General features: G+C 34.7%; 1 protein-coding gene and 1 long non-coding RNA gene across 8 annotated transcripts in view; one reads left to right on the top strand and one right to left on the bottom strand.

The window, feature by feature from the left end:
• The window catches only part of dnajb1a (DnaJ heat shock protein family (Hsp40) member B1a), a 260,604-nt gene extending 259,069 nt beyond the window's left edge, over window positions 1–1,535 (top strand). For 6 of the 7 annotated variants that reach the window (XM_073939337.1, XM_073939332.1, XM_073939342.1 and 3 more), the window contains one exon: window positions 998–1,535. In XM_073939337.1, the coding sequence (XP_073795438.1) occupies window positions 998–1,228 (231 nt within the window). In that variant the 3' untranslated portion in view covers window positions 1,229–1,535. 7 annotated transcript variants of the gene reach the window in all.
• On the bottom strand, window positions 1,124–8,473 carry LOC141381283 (uncharacterized). The gene is made up of 3 exons (XR_012401223.1): window positions 7,788–8,473; window positions 4,192–4,342; window positions 1,124–3,508 (listed from the first exon to the last, which is right to left on the bottom strand). It is a non-coding gene; the product is annotated as an uncharacterized lncRNA (long non-coding RNA).
• Between the last annotated feature and the right edge of the window lie 5,393 nt (window positions 8,474–13,866).

The following is a 13,866-nucleotide window of genomic DNA, read 5'->3' as shown; positions in this document are numbered from 1 at the left end:
AGGGTTTTATTTATTTGTTGTGTCTAAATGAATACGCCTTGACAACTTTTTAGATCTGAAACATTTATTAGATCAGAAAAATATCCATTATTACCTGTTTATTTTAGTACATTCATCATTGCGTAAATAAATATATATTGTTAAAAAAAGTTATAAAAATAGCTTTTCTAGGGGGAAATCTCTCTTATTATTATGCTATTAAGCATAACAGAAAAAACTGATAATCCTAACATACGTAAAAGAGAAAAAGTTTAGTCACATTAACATCTTTTTTTTAAATGGTTATGTGTCTTCATACAGTGTCTTCTGGTTTCAACTGTATAACAGATATATATATATTTCATTAACTATATATATTTTTTAACTTGCTTTGACTGTCAGAGAGTACAAATAACATATTTTTTCCCATTTTTAACAGTTAAAAATAGTGTTTGGGACTTTTCAAATGCTGCAAAACATTCAAAGTATTTTAAATAGCCACTTAAGAGCTAAAATGTGCCGTTCACGTATGTGGACTCTCAAGCCCTAGAAGGTTAAGATAATGTTTTGAGGGGCTGAAATTATGCTAATGCCAACATTAGCTAAAATGTTGCTAATTGAAATAAAAAATTAGCAGAAATGGCTCCTGTCAGATTTTGCTTATGTCAAATTTTGCTATGGTTGTGCTGAGCCCATACTAATGTCAAACTTTGCTACGGATGTCTTGTCAAATTTAGAGAAAAGTAGCAAAATTGAAATTGACACTTTTTGTTGACAAGTCAGATAAAACCAGTTCACAGATAAATGCAGCCGTTTTGCATCCACAAATTCATGCTGTAAATGACCCAGACTTTGAGATTAGTTGCTAAACGAATTACTCAGAGATGCTAGGGTAAAGATCATGTTTTACTTACTAATGCACTTCAGTGAACATCTCAGGTTAATGTAAACACATGAGGTGTTTAAAAAATATACATTTTTTATCTTTTCTTGTACCGTTCTTATGCGTTTTCTCCAGGCTCTTTGCGGATGCACCATCAACGCTCCCACCTTGGACGGTAGAACTGTCACAGTGTCATCGCGTGATGTCATCAAACCCGGTATGAAGAAGAGGATTGTGGGAGAAGGACTGCCCTTGTCCAAATGTCCAGAAAAGAGAGGCGACATGGTGCTTGAGTTCTTGGTCAAATTCCCAGACAAGTTGGGGCCTGGTGCTCGTGAAGCCCTGGTTCAGATCCTGCCACCTTGATCGCTACGAAAACTGGAGCAGCGACTTTGAGCCGTTTTCTGATTCATGGGAGATTATTGCACCTGAAAGTATCGGCGGTAAATGTGCAAACAGGTCAAGCTCAGAGAAACACAGCAGAACTTCACTATGTTATTTATAACCCCCTTAATTATATCGCAAAGCACTTTTACAAAACACTGTGAAACATTTCAGAAGTAATATATAGACTTTCACACGTAGTTTTGCAGTACCTCAGCATAAACGCTTCATCGTACTTCCCTTTGCTTCATTCTTTATTTGTTTTTATTAAACTTTTATCTTTAATTTGGACTATGGGCAGTCAACATTTTTGCTTTAATAGGGTTTTGTAAATTTTTAAAAAACTAAAATAGTACTTAAATGTGTGTGTGTGTGTGTGTGTGTGTGTGTGTGTGTGTGTGTGTGTGTGTGTGTGTGTGTGTGTGTGTGTGTGTGTGTGTGTGTGTGTGTGTGTGTGTGTGTGTCTTTGTGTATGTCTGTGTGTTTGTGTGTGTGTGGAAGTGAAAGAGAAATCCCAGTGAAAGGGGAGTTTTGAATGAGCCATATACATTCTCAAGGGCTCCTGGGCATTATCTTTTCAGATCTTCCAGAGCTGGCTGAACTGTGGTCGTTTACTGTTCCTTGACACATTTCATGTGTGAAATGCAGTCATTCTGATACAAATTTTTATGATTTGGTATTTTTCTTCCAAAAAAGTTCCCTCCGCAGATTTGCTCTTATTTTTGTTAAAATATTCTTGCTAAGGACACTAAACATACCCCTTTTTTGGTTAAAATGTCACTAGCTATGCTTCCATCCACCTATTTTTTGCACATTTTGGATAAAAAATGGTTGATGGAAAACCAAGATGCGCATCAGTTTTGAAAATGCGCATAAAAAACATGCGCGTAACTAAGTAGGATCAACTTTTTAATTAATACGCATAAACTAGAGCGATGAATTGAAATCCTATGGAAATCGCAATTTGGACATTCTAAATCACCGTACAGCATGATTTTACCGCAGTATGCTATTAGAACCGATCATAACCCTGCGCCTAAATAGAGCGCGAGAACAGGAGACTGAGCTTAATGACAAATAGCCTGCATAAACAGGGATAATGAGTTTAGCACAGGAGGACTTGGTGCCAAAAAAAAAGTCAACATCTGTGGAGTTGATTACTTTGGATACAAGAAGGCTTATGCATTGTAGAATCTGGTAATTTATAAGACCTGTTAGTCGCATATCGCATCTAAAAGCACATGGAATGTATTCAGCATGCTTTGCACTCGCGCTCATTTGTCATTGCTCAGCGACTATTAACCGTTTTCTCAGGAGATGACAAACTAACAACATTTCTGCAGCTCTGATACAAGTTTTATTTATGGAGAAAATTAAAAAGCACTGCAGTGTTTGGGTGCACTGTGTTTGTCTGAGGTAATTAGTCTACTGAAATGTGTATTTTCTTTACAGTACAAAGTATGAAGCTGATGGTTAAGTTCTTGTTATGTGACTTGTTTTGCGCTTGCAGCAATCTGAATAGTAAAGATGTTTTCATCTGGGTGCGCACGGAATACACGTGCTGATCACTCCCAATATGCGTGCAAGCCGGTCTTTGATTAAAAACCTGATTTTTTTTCTCTTGGAAATATGTTTAAAATGTGTCAAAATCGTGATTAAAATCGAAATCGCAATATTGTTCAAGGAAATAGTAATAGGTTTGTTTTGCCCATATCGCATATCCAACTATGATGGAAACACTTTTACTGGACAAATTTCAGTATGCACATTAAAATAGTCATGTGATTTTGTTATAAGAGATCATGTGATGATAAAAATGTGTGTTAATGGACAAACCAGCAGGCTGGGCACATTGTAAAACAACTGAAATTTTGTTTTGGTCATTTTAAAACGCCTTAACCATTTCAGTATTAATGTTATTAAATTATTGACCTCCAGAACTGTCACGAGCATCTGTGCTCCACGTCTCATTCCTCCAAACACCATTGCGTGTCGGCATTGTCTTCAGACGCGCAAGTCATTTATTAAATAAGGAAAAGATTCACACAGCTTCTCCTACTGCAGTAAATTATGTTTTTACTTTTGATATTTGGCACCACAATTCTGTTCTCTATGGCTCGTTGAATGGAAACGTTGCTTTATTCGCACGTCTTTTTTGCGATATTAAATTTTTGCACGTAAATTTAATTCGCATCTTGGCATGGAAACATAGCTACTGATATTTTGCAGTTATATGCAAGTGTCAATTTAGCTAATACGAAACTAAGACCATACTCACACTAGGTACAGTTGCCTCGAACCGGGCCAAAGCATGCTTGTCCCCCCTCCCGTCTCCCCCAATGGCCCGCACTCACACTATATCGGGCTTCGGCACGCTTACGTCATCGCTGCTGCGCTGTTCAGTGAGAAGCACTCTCTCACTCAGCTGCACAGTGGAGGTTTCTCTAGTTATATCGTTTCAGTCGTTTGATATGCCGTCAAATATTTCGCCAAACAGTCCTTAGGGATGTGGTGACACGCAGTCAGATATTTCGCCGAACAGATCCGCCACTTTTAGCGCTCAAAAACAATCATAAATCTCTCTTGCTGCAGGAATGAGGAGGTCTGCTGAAGGCGCGCAGCTGTCATGCAGTGAGGGGTTTGCGTCTTTAATAAACTACGGCAGTTTGCGTTCACTGAACAGTAAGAATGATTAATAAATCCATATGAAACAGCCCCGTTAAAGTCACGTGTCGCTTTCAGTTTTAGGGCTTTGGCGTGTTTTGCACTCACACACAAGCGTACCACACCAAAGCCCAAGTGAACCGGGCTCAGGCACACCTCTTCCAACCGGGACAGGGCCGGCCAAGTGAACCATGCTTGAGCCCGATTCAGCACACTCACACTCCTCAAACGACCCGGGAAACGGGCCTGGGCACAGTACGGATGGCATTGTGTGAGTAGGCCCTAAGACTGCGTTTTGCTTTTTTTTTTTTTTTTTTTTTTTTTTGCATGAATCAGAAATTGTGCTGTAGTTTTTGTCAAACTTTAGTTTGGGAACCAGTTCTCATTATTACTATTATCAACTATTATAAACTTTGATAATATTACTGAACACTATCTACGTAGCCATAAAGATTAGGAGCATTATAAAAGAATATGACATTAAAATATAACAAATTAGTCCTGAGTACGTACACTAAAAAATGCTGGGCTTCACACAATAGATTTGTATTGGGACAACATTAAAGAATTAAGTTACCTTTTTAGTTTTAACAAATTTAAGTGGATTGAACATAAAACAATTAAGTTGTTACAAAAGCCCTTAAGAATTGTGTTGTTTCAGCTCATTTATAATAAGTAGTTTGAAAAACAGCAAATATATGTATGTGACTTGTAAAAGTTAAATCACTTGAAATAACAATACTTGAATACTTAGGGGTAGGTCACACACAAATGAAAAATAGACTCTTTATGTACTCACCCTCAAGTGGTTTCAAACTTTACGTTTTTTTCTTTTGAAGAAAAGAAAGAAGTTATTTTGAAAAATGTTTGAACCTTTAACAAGAGCTGGGTGTTTTGGCCTAAAATCAAAATCTCAATTAATTGATCATTTTAACTCGATAACGATTTATAAACGATTTTTTTATTTGTTTATTATTTTTTTAACCCTCATAGTTCACTGACAAGTTTTATATGGCATCTAAAGACACCTCTGGCACAGCTTCCAATCATCGTCGTGCAAAGTAAGGCTCAAGAATGAGTCCATTGTCCTACTTGACCAGAGATCAGATTTGGCTGCAAAGGGGCAGCAGAAGTAGAAATCAGCCTTAACAGAGCGGGGTCATGTGACACATAGAGAAAGTAATTGAAAAAAATTGTCTTGGAAAAATTAGATCGATTGTAGATTCTGAATGTCGTTTTTGATTACTTTTCGATTAATCGCCCAGCCCTACCTTTAACCAATACCCATAAAAGCAAAAACAAATACTACGGAAAACAGTGGCTACAAGTTTTCAGCATTTTTCAAAATATCTTCTTTTTTGTTCAACAGAAATAAAGAAGCTCAATTTGTGATAAGAATGAGTAAATGATGACAGGATTTTAGTATTGGGTGAACTTCCATATAATCATCTATGAATCATATATTTTTTTTCAGCTAAAAGAGGTTCAACTGGTTGTTTATTGTAATATAATGTAATAACTTGAACAGATCATTTGATTCAAATAAAAAATTAAGACAGCCACTCTTGTTACTTTTATTTTTTACAATTTGTGAACTAGTATTAAAGGATTAATTTCATTTTAATTGAAGGGATAGTTCACCCTAAAAGGAACCTTTTCTCACCATGTACTCAGACTAATGTGTTTCTAAACATGAATTTATGTATTGTATCAAACACAAAACAAGATATTCTGAAGAATGTTGGAAAAAGCAGCCATCAATAGGAGGAGCGAAAAATACTATGTAAACCGATGGCTGTTTTTATACCTAATAAAACTTACTTTGTGTACTCCAACAGGTTTGGACAATTAAATGTTCATCGAATTACTAGATTTTCATTTTTAGTCAAACTATCCATTTAACATTAGCTTTTAAATAACAATAAACAAGCAATATGCAAATAAGCTACTAGTAAATAGTGAGAATTGTTCCTCAAACTAAAGTATTACCAAAGTTTCACTACTGTGAATTTCTAAAAATTGTATTATGAAAATGGATATATAGGTAAAAATGCACATTTTTATCCTCGTTATGTTTTGTTAATGTAGTCTTTGTGAACGTGACGACATGTTAAGTTCAAAAATTGTCAATCAGATCTCAATATAGTGATTTATAAACTGGAAATCTCTTTCAAATCCAATATTCTTCTGATCAGAGCAGCAAATATGAACGGCTTAATTAGCATGTGTATCTTTCACCCTCCTACAAAACTCTTAAAGAGTGCAAATTCTCATCAAGATGTCTGGATTTCACCTGAGAACAACAGTAAATGACCACAGTTTTACGCTGCGGACATCACTCATTTTCAGGAGTGACCATGTGATGGGTTAGTGTGATCTCCACATCACCACTGTGTCCTTGAGCACCTGCTGCATTCAAACCATCCCTCCTCTGAAGCACATTTAAGCATTAAAAATGGCTGAATCTAAGTTTGTTTTAAAGGTAATGCTTTACGGTAAGGTTACATTAGTTCATGTATTTACTTGTGCAATATATTCGCTTTCGTATTTATTCATCTTTGTTAATTAATGAAATTAAACTTGTTAACTGTTACTTAAACATGTTAACTCACAGTGCATTAACTAGTGTGTACAATCCCAACTTTGGATTTTATTAATGCATTAGTTAATGTTGAGCTATGATTCAGGCCAGACAAAATCTTCGGACATATTTAGATATTTCTGCAGAGAATTTTGTAAAAAATTTGTGGATTGATGCGAAACATACAGGGGTTCATACGGTCAAGGAAAACCTGGAATTTTAACATGACATTTTTCAGGTCTGGAAAAATTTTAGAAAAAGCCACAAAGTTTTGGAGAAGTCATGGAAAACAGATATCTGTATACTTGAATATAGGTTATTTACTTCTTTTCTGTCCTTGGCCAATCACATACTCTCATATTATTAGTGCAGTGTAAGCATTATCTAAATCAGTTTTACATAGATATAAATAAATATTTAAACTAAATAGATTGTTGCATGTTTTACAATAAACTGTAAAAAATATAAACATGCATTGTTTTCTTTTACTACGTATATGTAGACATTGCATGAAACGTTTTTTTGGTCATGAACATTTACTTGAAAGTCTTGAAAAAAAAATCATGGAAAAGTCATGAAATTTTAGAAGACAAAATGTGTATGAACCGTGATTATAACTTAAAAACTTAATATATTAAATAAAAAATGATAATTCTTTTAACTTTTATTTAATGTTTACAATGCAAATCCAGTTAGATCTACTTATTTGGTAAACAAAGCAAGTCTAAAAGACAGAAAACATTGCTTTATAAACTGTATTGTACATAAATCAGATAAAAAATTTAACATTACCCATATTATAACTTAATAATATTAGTAAAATTAATTAAAAAACTAAATAAATATAAATTTACTTAAGTAAACAGACTCAAAGATGGGTAAAAAAAAAAGGGATTTCTGGGCACGCACATTACATATAGGCCTATCTATGAATAATAAATAGCATACCAGTATTGCTCATTATTAGTAAATACATGAACTAATGAAACGTTATTGTAAAGTGTGATCATTTTTACTGCTAATACGTAATATATTTGAGAGCATTAAAGGTACTTTGAGTGCTAGTGGTGTGAAAATGGCACGTTTTAGCTTTCAACGTGTTTTTGCATGTTAACCAGCATTCATTTTGGAAATTTACAGTTTTAAAACACTGTAAACTTTCAGTACAGCTCAAATCTTCAGTTGCTTGCTTTGCGATAAACACCAATTGGCTTTTGAATATGTTTTCATGGCCCTTGAAACACTTAAACTTTTTTTTTTAATTTGTTCAAACTACTTAATAAAATGAGCTGAAACAACACAATTATTGATATTTCATTGGGACAACTTAATTTTTTATGTTTAATCCACATAAATTTGTTAAAGTGTTAAGTTAACTTAATCGGTTTGTGTTGGGCCAACATGAATGAATTGTGTGGAACCCTGCATTTTTTACAGTGAACTCACCGTTCACACGCTCTAAACAAGTTGACTCAACTTAAAATTGTAAGACAACCTACTGCTTTTTAATTTTTTTTTTACTTTTGACCCAAGTACTGCACTTAACTCCATTTAATTTGTCAACTCGGTTGCCCTACAGTTAAGTTTAGCCAACTTTTTTTTACAGTGATATTTATGCTGTCTTTAACAGACTTGTTGATATGATGATGTTCAGAAATGATGAAAATACTGAGTTTTGTAGAGCTTGTTGAACATGACATCTTACAACTGCCATCACTGCAAATAATTTTATAAGATATGACAGTATTTGTGCCAAACTTATGCAGATTACGAGGGCACAAGTGCACACACTTTAAAGTACCTCACACATGGTTTGATCATCAGCATGCTTTGTGAAATTCTCCACTGAATATGTTTCTGTAAAAAAAAAAAAAAAAAAAAGTAGTTTGTTTTTGAGGCTGTTTTTAAGTGAAATGCTTGACAACCCTTTATCTTATGCATAATTGTTTTAATTTCTTGCTATTAAAGGCCTTATAATTTACAATTCTTGTGATAAGTGTCGATTTATGAACTGGAATGTGTACGTTCCATAATCATGGAAAAGATTTGTGATTGATAACTCTGAAAAAGTGAAATGTTTTATTTAAGTTTAATTGTAGTTCTCATTTAGGCTAAAGTGGTGTAAGATGACCCTTTTTTACTTACAGTAAGTGTTTCTTGAGATAATGGAAAAAGAGGCAGAAGTGCAACAAAAGCCTTTAACTCAATTTCAATTTAATTTAATTCTTAAAGTCTCCAAGAATTCAAAACTAACTATATGATTTTGTTAGCTAGTTAGCTTGTTAGCCAGTTTTGTAGTGAAGAATTCATCTGTGCATGTCATAAAAAAATAGTTTGCCATTCTAATCTTTAATTGAAATCGGAAAATGCACTTCCTATATATTTATTTATTTATTTTTTCAATTACATTGTAAAAATACAGATGCAATCGGAATTATTAAACCCCGTTTTTTCCCCCCCAATTTTTGTTTATCTTTGTCATGATGACAGTAAATAATATTTGACTAGATATTTTTTCAAGACACTTCTATACAGCTTAAAGTGACATTTAAAGGTTTAACTAGGTTAATTAGGTTAACTAGGTTAAGATAATTAGACAAGTTAATGTATAATGTGGGTTTGTTCTGTAGACTATTAAGGTTATTAATTTTGACCTTAAAATAGTGTTTGAAAAATTCAAAACTGCTTTGATTCTAGCCAAAAAAAAAAAAAAAGACTTTCTCCAGAAGATAAAATATTATCACTTTGACATATTCCTTGTTTTGTTAAACATAATTTTTGAAATATTTCATATAGAAAATAAAAAGGGGGGTGGGGTGGGGGGTTGATGGGGGGTTATAATTATGACTTAAACTGTAGGTACAGTTGTAGTCAGAAGTATTAGCTACCCTCTGAGGTTTTTTTTTTTTTCTTTTCTGTTTTAAATATTTCCTAAGTGATGTTTAACCTAGCAAAGAAATTGTCACAGTATGTCTGTTTTTATCTTCTGGAGAAAGTCTTATTTGTTTTATTTCGGCTAAATCAAAGCAGTTTTAATTTTTTTTTAAATACCATTTTATGGACAAATTTTTTAGCCCCTTTAAGCTATATATTTTTTCCAATAATCTAAAGAACAAACCATACTGTAGTTATACAATAACTTGCTTATTACCCTAACCTGCCTAGTTCACCTAATTAACCTAGTTAAGCTTTTAATGTCACTTTTAGTGTATAGAAGTGTTTTGAAAAATATCTAGTAAAATATTATTCACTGTCATCATGACAAAGATAAAATAAATCAGTTATTAGAAATGAGTTACTAAAACTATTATGATTAGAAATGTGTTGAAGAATCTTCTCTCCATTAAACAGAAATTGGGGGGAAAATATACAGGGGTGCCAATTGTTCAGGGGGGCTAATAATTCTGACTATTTCTTAGGAATTGGGCATGAGTAACATATTTAACCACACTGCTCCAACTGTGAGTTTTGACAACAAACAGAAATGGTGAGAAGGAGGTGTCTGTTAGATTGTGATAACTCTCCCCAGACCCCTTCCCTCATCTTTGTGAATGAAAAGCCTACTTTACTACATCCATTCAGCCCACAGTGGAAAAAAACAAGCCATGCCCACCATTTGCTCATTTAATGATTCGTTTCTTTAGGAACTGCATCATAATATGAAAAAAATAATGGTTGCAACTTCTGGTTCATGGAGACTTTAAATTCAATTGAAATGATGTTCATGTATATGACAAAATATGGATTATTATAAAAAACATAAATAAACCAGTACGCCATAAAAAAGCTGGGATCCACACAACTCCTTAATGTTGTCCTGACATAAATTGATTATTCATTCATTTTCTTTTCGACTTAGTCTTTTATTAATTTAGGGTTGCCACAGCGGAATGAACCGCCAACTTACCGGATGCCCTTCCAGCTGCAACCCATCACTGGCAAAACAAACTGATTAAGTTAACTTAATTTTTTTGTTGTTTTTTTTACACATTTAAGTAGATTGAATTATAAAACACCCTCCGGGTGCTCCGGTTTCCCCCACAGTCCAAAGACATGTGGTACAGGTGAATTGGGTAGGCTAAATTGTCCGTAGTGTATGAGTGTAAATGTGGGTGTGTGGATGTTTCCCAGAGATGGGTTATGGCTGGAAGGGCATCCGTTGTGTAAAAATGTGCTGGATAAGTTGGTGGTTCATTCCACTGTGGCGACCCCGGAATAATAAAGGGAGTAAGCAATTAGGTTTATTTAAAACAATTAAAATAAAACTTCAGAAATGTTGGTACAGCGCATTTTAAGCAGTTTGAACAAACAGCAGAAGTGATCAAGGATCAACTGACCATCGTACTGAACGTTTGCCAAACCCCCATTATTTAATTCTGTTAAACCAAATTAAAATACATATTTTAATAACCCTTTTTTTGACTACAACCACAAATCAGAAAAAGACAGGACAGTGTGGAAAATGTGAATAAAAAAAGGAGGAAGTTATTTGTGAATTTACTTTGACTTGTATTCCATTGCGTGTTCCTCGTTATTTTTCACATTTTACACATTCTTTATTGCAGACAGGTGGGGAATGCAGGCAGGCCAGTCAAACCTGTATCCTCTTCCTTCACAGTCAGGACTTTGTAATGTGTGCAGAATGTGGTTTGCATTGTCTTGTTGAAATATGCTTGGTTGTCCCTAAAAAAGAAGGCAGCAAATTGTGCTCTAAAATCTCTGTACTTTTCAGCATTAATAGTGCCATCACAGAACTTTTTCTGATTTGGGTTTGTAAGAAACATTTTAGTCAATAGCCTACATCTGATACTAAATAAAGAACAACCACCATACTAACCTACCTACTGAATAAAAAACAGTAAAGTTCATTTTCTTTTCGGTGTAGTCCCTTTTATTAATCACAGTGGAATAAACTGTTAACTTAACCAGCATATGTTATTGTGCTGCAGATGCCCTTCCAGCCACAGCCCAGCACTGAGAAACACCAATACACGTCACATGCACACACACATACAATACGGCCAATTTAGCTCACCCAGTTCACTGCATATCTTTGGACCATGGGGGAAACCGGAGCACTGTGGAAACCCACTCGAACATGGGGAGAACATTCAAACTCCACTCAGAAATTCCAACTGACCCAGCTGGTGAGGCAACAGCACTGCCCACTGTGCCACCATATGGCCCCAAAACAATGGAATGATATGTAAAATGTAAAGGCAAAGGGTTGTGCAGTATATCAAAATGTGCCTATTTGTGTTTAATGATTGAGTCAATCTCACGGCAATTTGTAACTTTTTCATTTAGTGGCTAGTTCGTGTGAATTCGTACGATCTAATTCTTACATTTTAGTACGATTTGCTCTTCCCCCAAAGACGGTTGGGTTTAGGTGGTGATGTAGCTTCTTTAAAACGTCTTTCGTTGGGGAAAACACCAGCATTAGTTAAACCTTTATGTTGTCCAAACACAAAACAATTAAGTTAAATTCATCCATTTATTTTCCATCGGCTTAGTCCCTTTATTCATGGATCGCCAAAGCAGAATGAACCGCCAACTTATCCAACATTTGGTAAGTTTTACAGAGGGGATGCCCTTCCAACTGCAACCCTTTACTGGGAAACATCCATACACCCTCATTCACACGCTCATACAGCCAATTTGGTTTATTCAGTTCACCTATAAAGCATGTCTTTGGACTGTGTGGGAAACTAGAGTACCCAAAGGAAACCCATGCAAACACGGGGAGAACATGCAAACTCCGACTGATCCAGCCAGAACTTAAACCAGCGACCTTTTTGCTGTGAGGTGCTAGTGCTAACCCCTGAGCCACCATGTCGTGTCGTTACATTTACTTTGTTATATTATTTATGATAATATTTATCGCATAACACATTTTTCTTCAATAATGCATACTAGCAAACCCATTTTTGGGGATGATGTAGCTTCTCTAATACATCACTCATTAGGGGAAACACCATGTTTTGCCGACACAAACCAATTAAGTTAACCTTATTTTAATTAATTAATTTTTTTTTTTTTTTTTTTACAATTTAAGTCAATGGAACATAAAACATTTAAGTTGCCCCTCCCCCCCCCCCCCCCCCCCCCCCCTCCCCATGTTTGCCTACAAAGTGACTTCTGGCCTTGCTCCTTCTTATCTGCTCTCACTTCTGCAGATCTATGTGCCCTCCAGAAACTTGCGTTCTGTGAATGAACGTCGCCTTGTGGTTCCATCCCAAAGAGGGAAGAAATCACTTTCACTCACGCCCACGCTCAATCTGCCCAGTTGGTGGAATGAACTCCCTAACTGCATCAGAACAGCAGAGTCACTCGCTACTTTCAAGAAACAACTAAAAACTCAACTATTTAGTCTCCACTTCACTTCCTAATCTGCAATAGCCTCTCTGAATATCACATTAACTGTACCCAAAAAAAAAAAATAAAATACTAATACTACTAATACTTCCCTTCTTAGACTTTACAGACCTGAAACTTGCCTATAGCACTTATTCATTGTTGCTCTTAGTTGTGTAAATTGCTTCCTTGTTCTCATTTGTAAGTCGCTTTGGATAAAAGCGTCTGCTAAATGACTAAATGTAAATGTAAAAAAAAAAAAAAAACTTTCAAGAATTGTGAATTGTGTTGAAACAGCTCATTTTAAACAAGCAGTTTGAACAACCAGTCAATATACATACACTTGAAGTCAGTCACTTTTTTCTTCTTTTTAAATTATTTCCCAAATATTTTTAACAGAGCAAGGAAATTTTCACAGTATGTCTGAAAATATTTTATCTTTTGCAGAAAGTCCTATTTGTTTTATTTCTACAAAAATAAATGCAGTTTTTAATTTTTTAAAATCCATTTTAAGGTCAATATTATTAGCCCCATTAAACTATAGAGTTTTCGATAGTCTACAGAACAAATCATTCTTATACAAAAACTTGCATTATTACCCTAACTTGCCTAGTTAGCCTAATTAACCTAGTTACGCCTTTAAATGTCACTTTAAGCTGTAAAGCAAGTGTTTTGAAAAATATCTAGTAAAAAATTATATACTGTCTGTCATCATGGCAAAGATAAAATAAAACAGTTATTAGAGATGAGTTATTAAAACTTTTATGTTTAGAAATGTGTTGAAAAATATCTCTGTTCACTTTCAGGGGAAAAAGTAAACAGGGGGGCTAAAAATTCGGATTCAGTTGAAGTCAGAATTATTAGCCCTTGCCTGATTTATTAGCACTGTAAAAAAAATGCAGGGTTCGACAGGACAATCTTGTATATAAAATAAGAAAATTAAACAAAGAGTCTAAAACCCTTTTGTATTAGGAACTACTTTCTTTTGCCCTTCATTCACATCTGCAGCTGACTTCAGAAC

This window comes from Danio rerio, chromosome 3 (assembly GCF_049306965.1).
Source record: "Danio rerio strain Tuebingen ecotype United States chromosome 3, GRCz12tu, whole genome shotgun sequence".
NCBI classification, from domain to species: Eukaryota; Metazoa; Chordata; class Actinopteri; order Cypriniformes; family Danionidae; genus Danio; species Danio rerio.
Note: the sequence above shows the minus strand (reverse complement) of the source record. Positions and strands in the feature narration are given on the sequence as shown.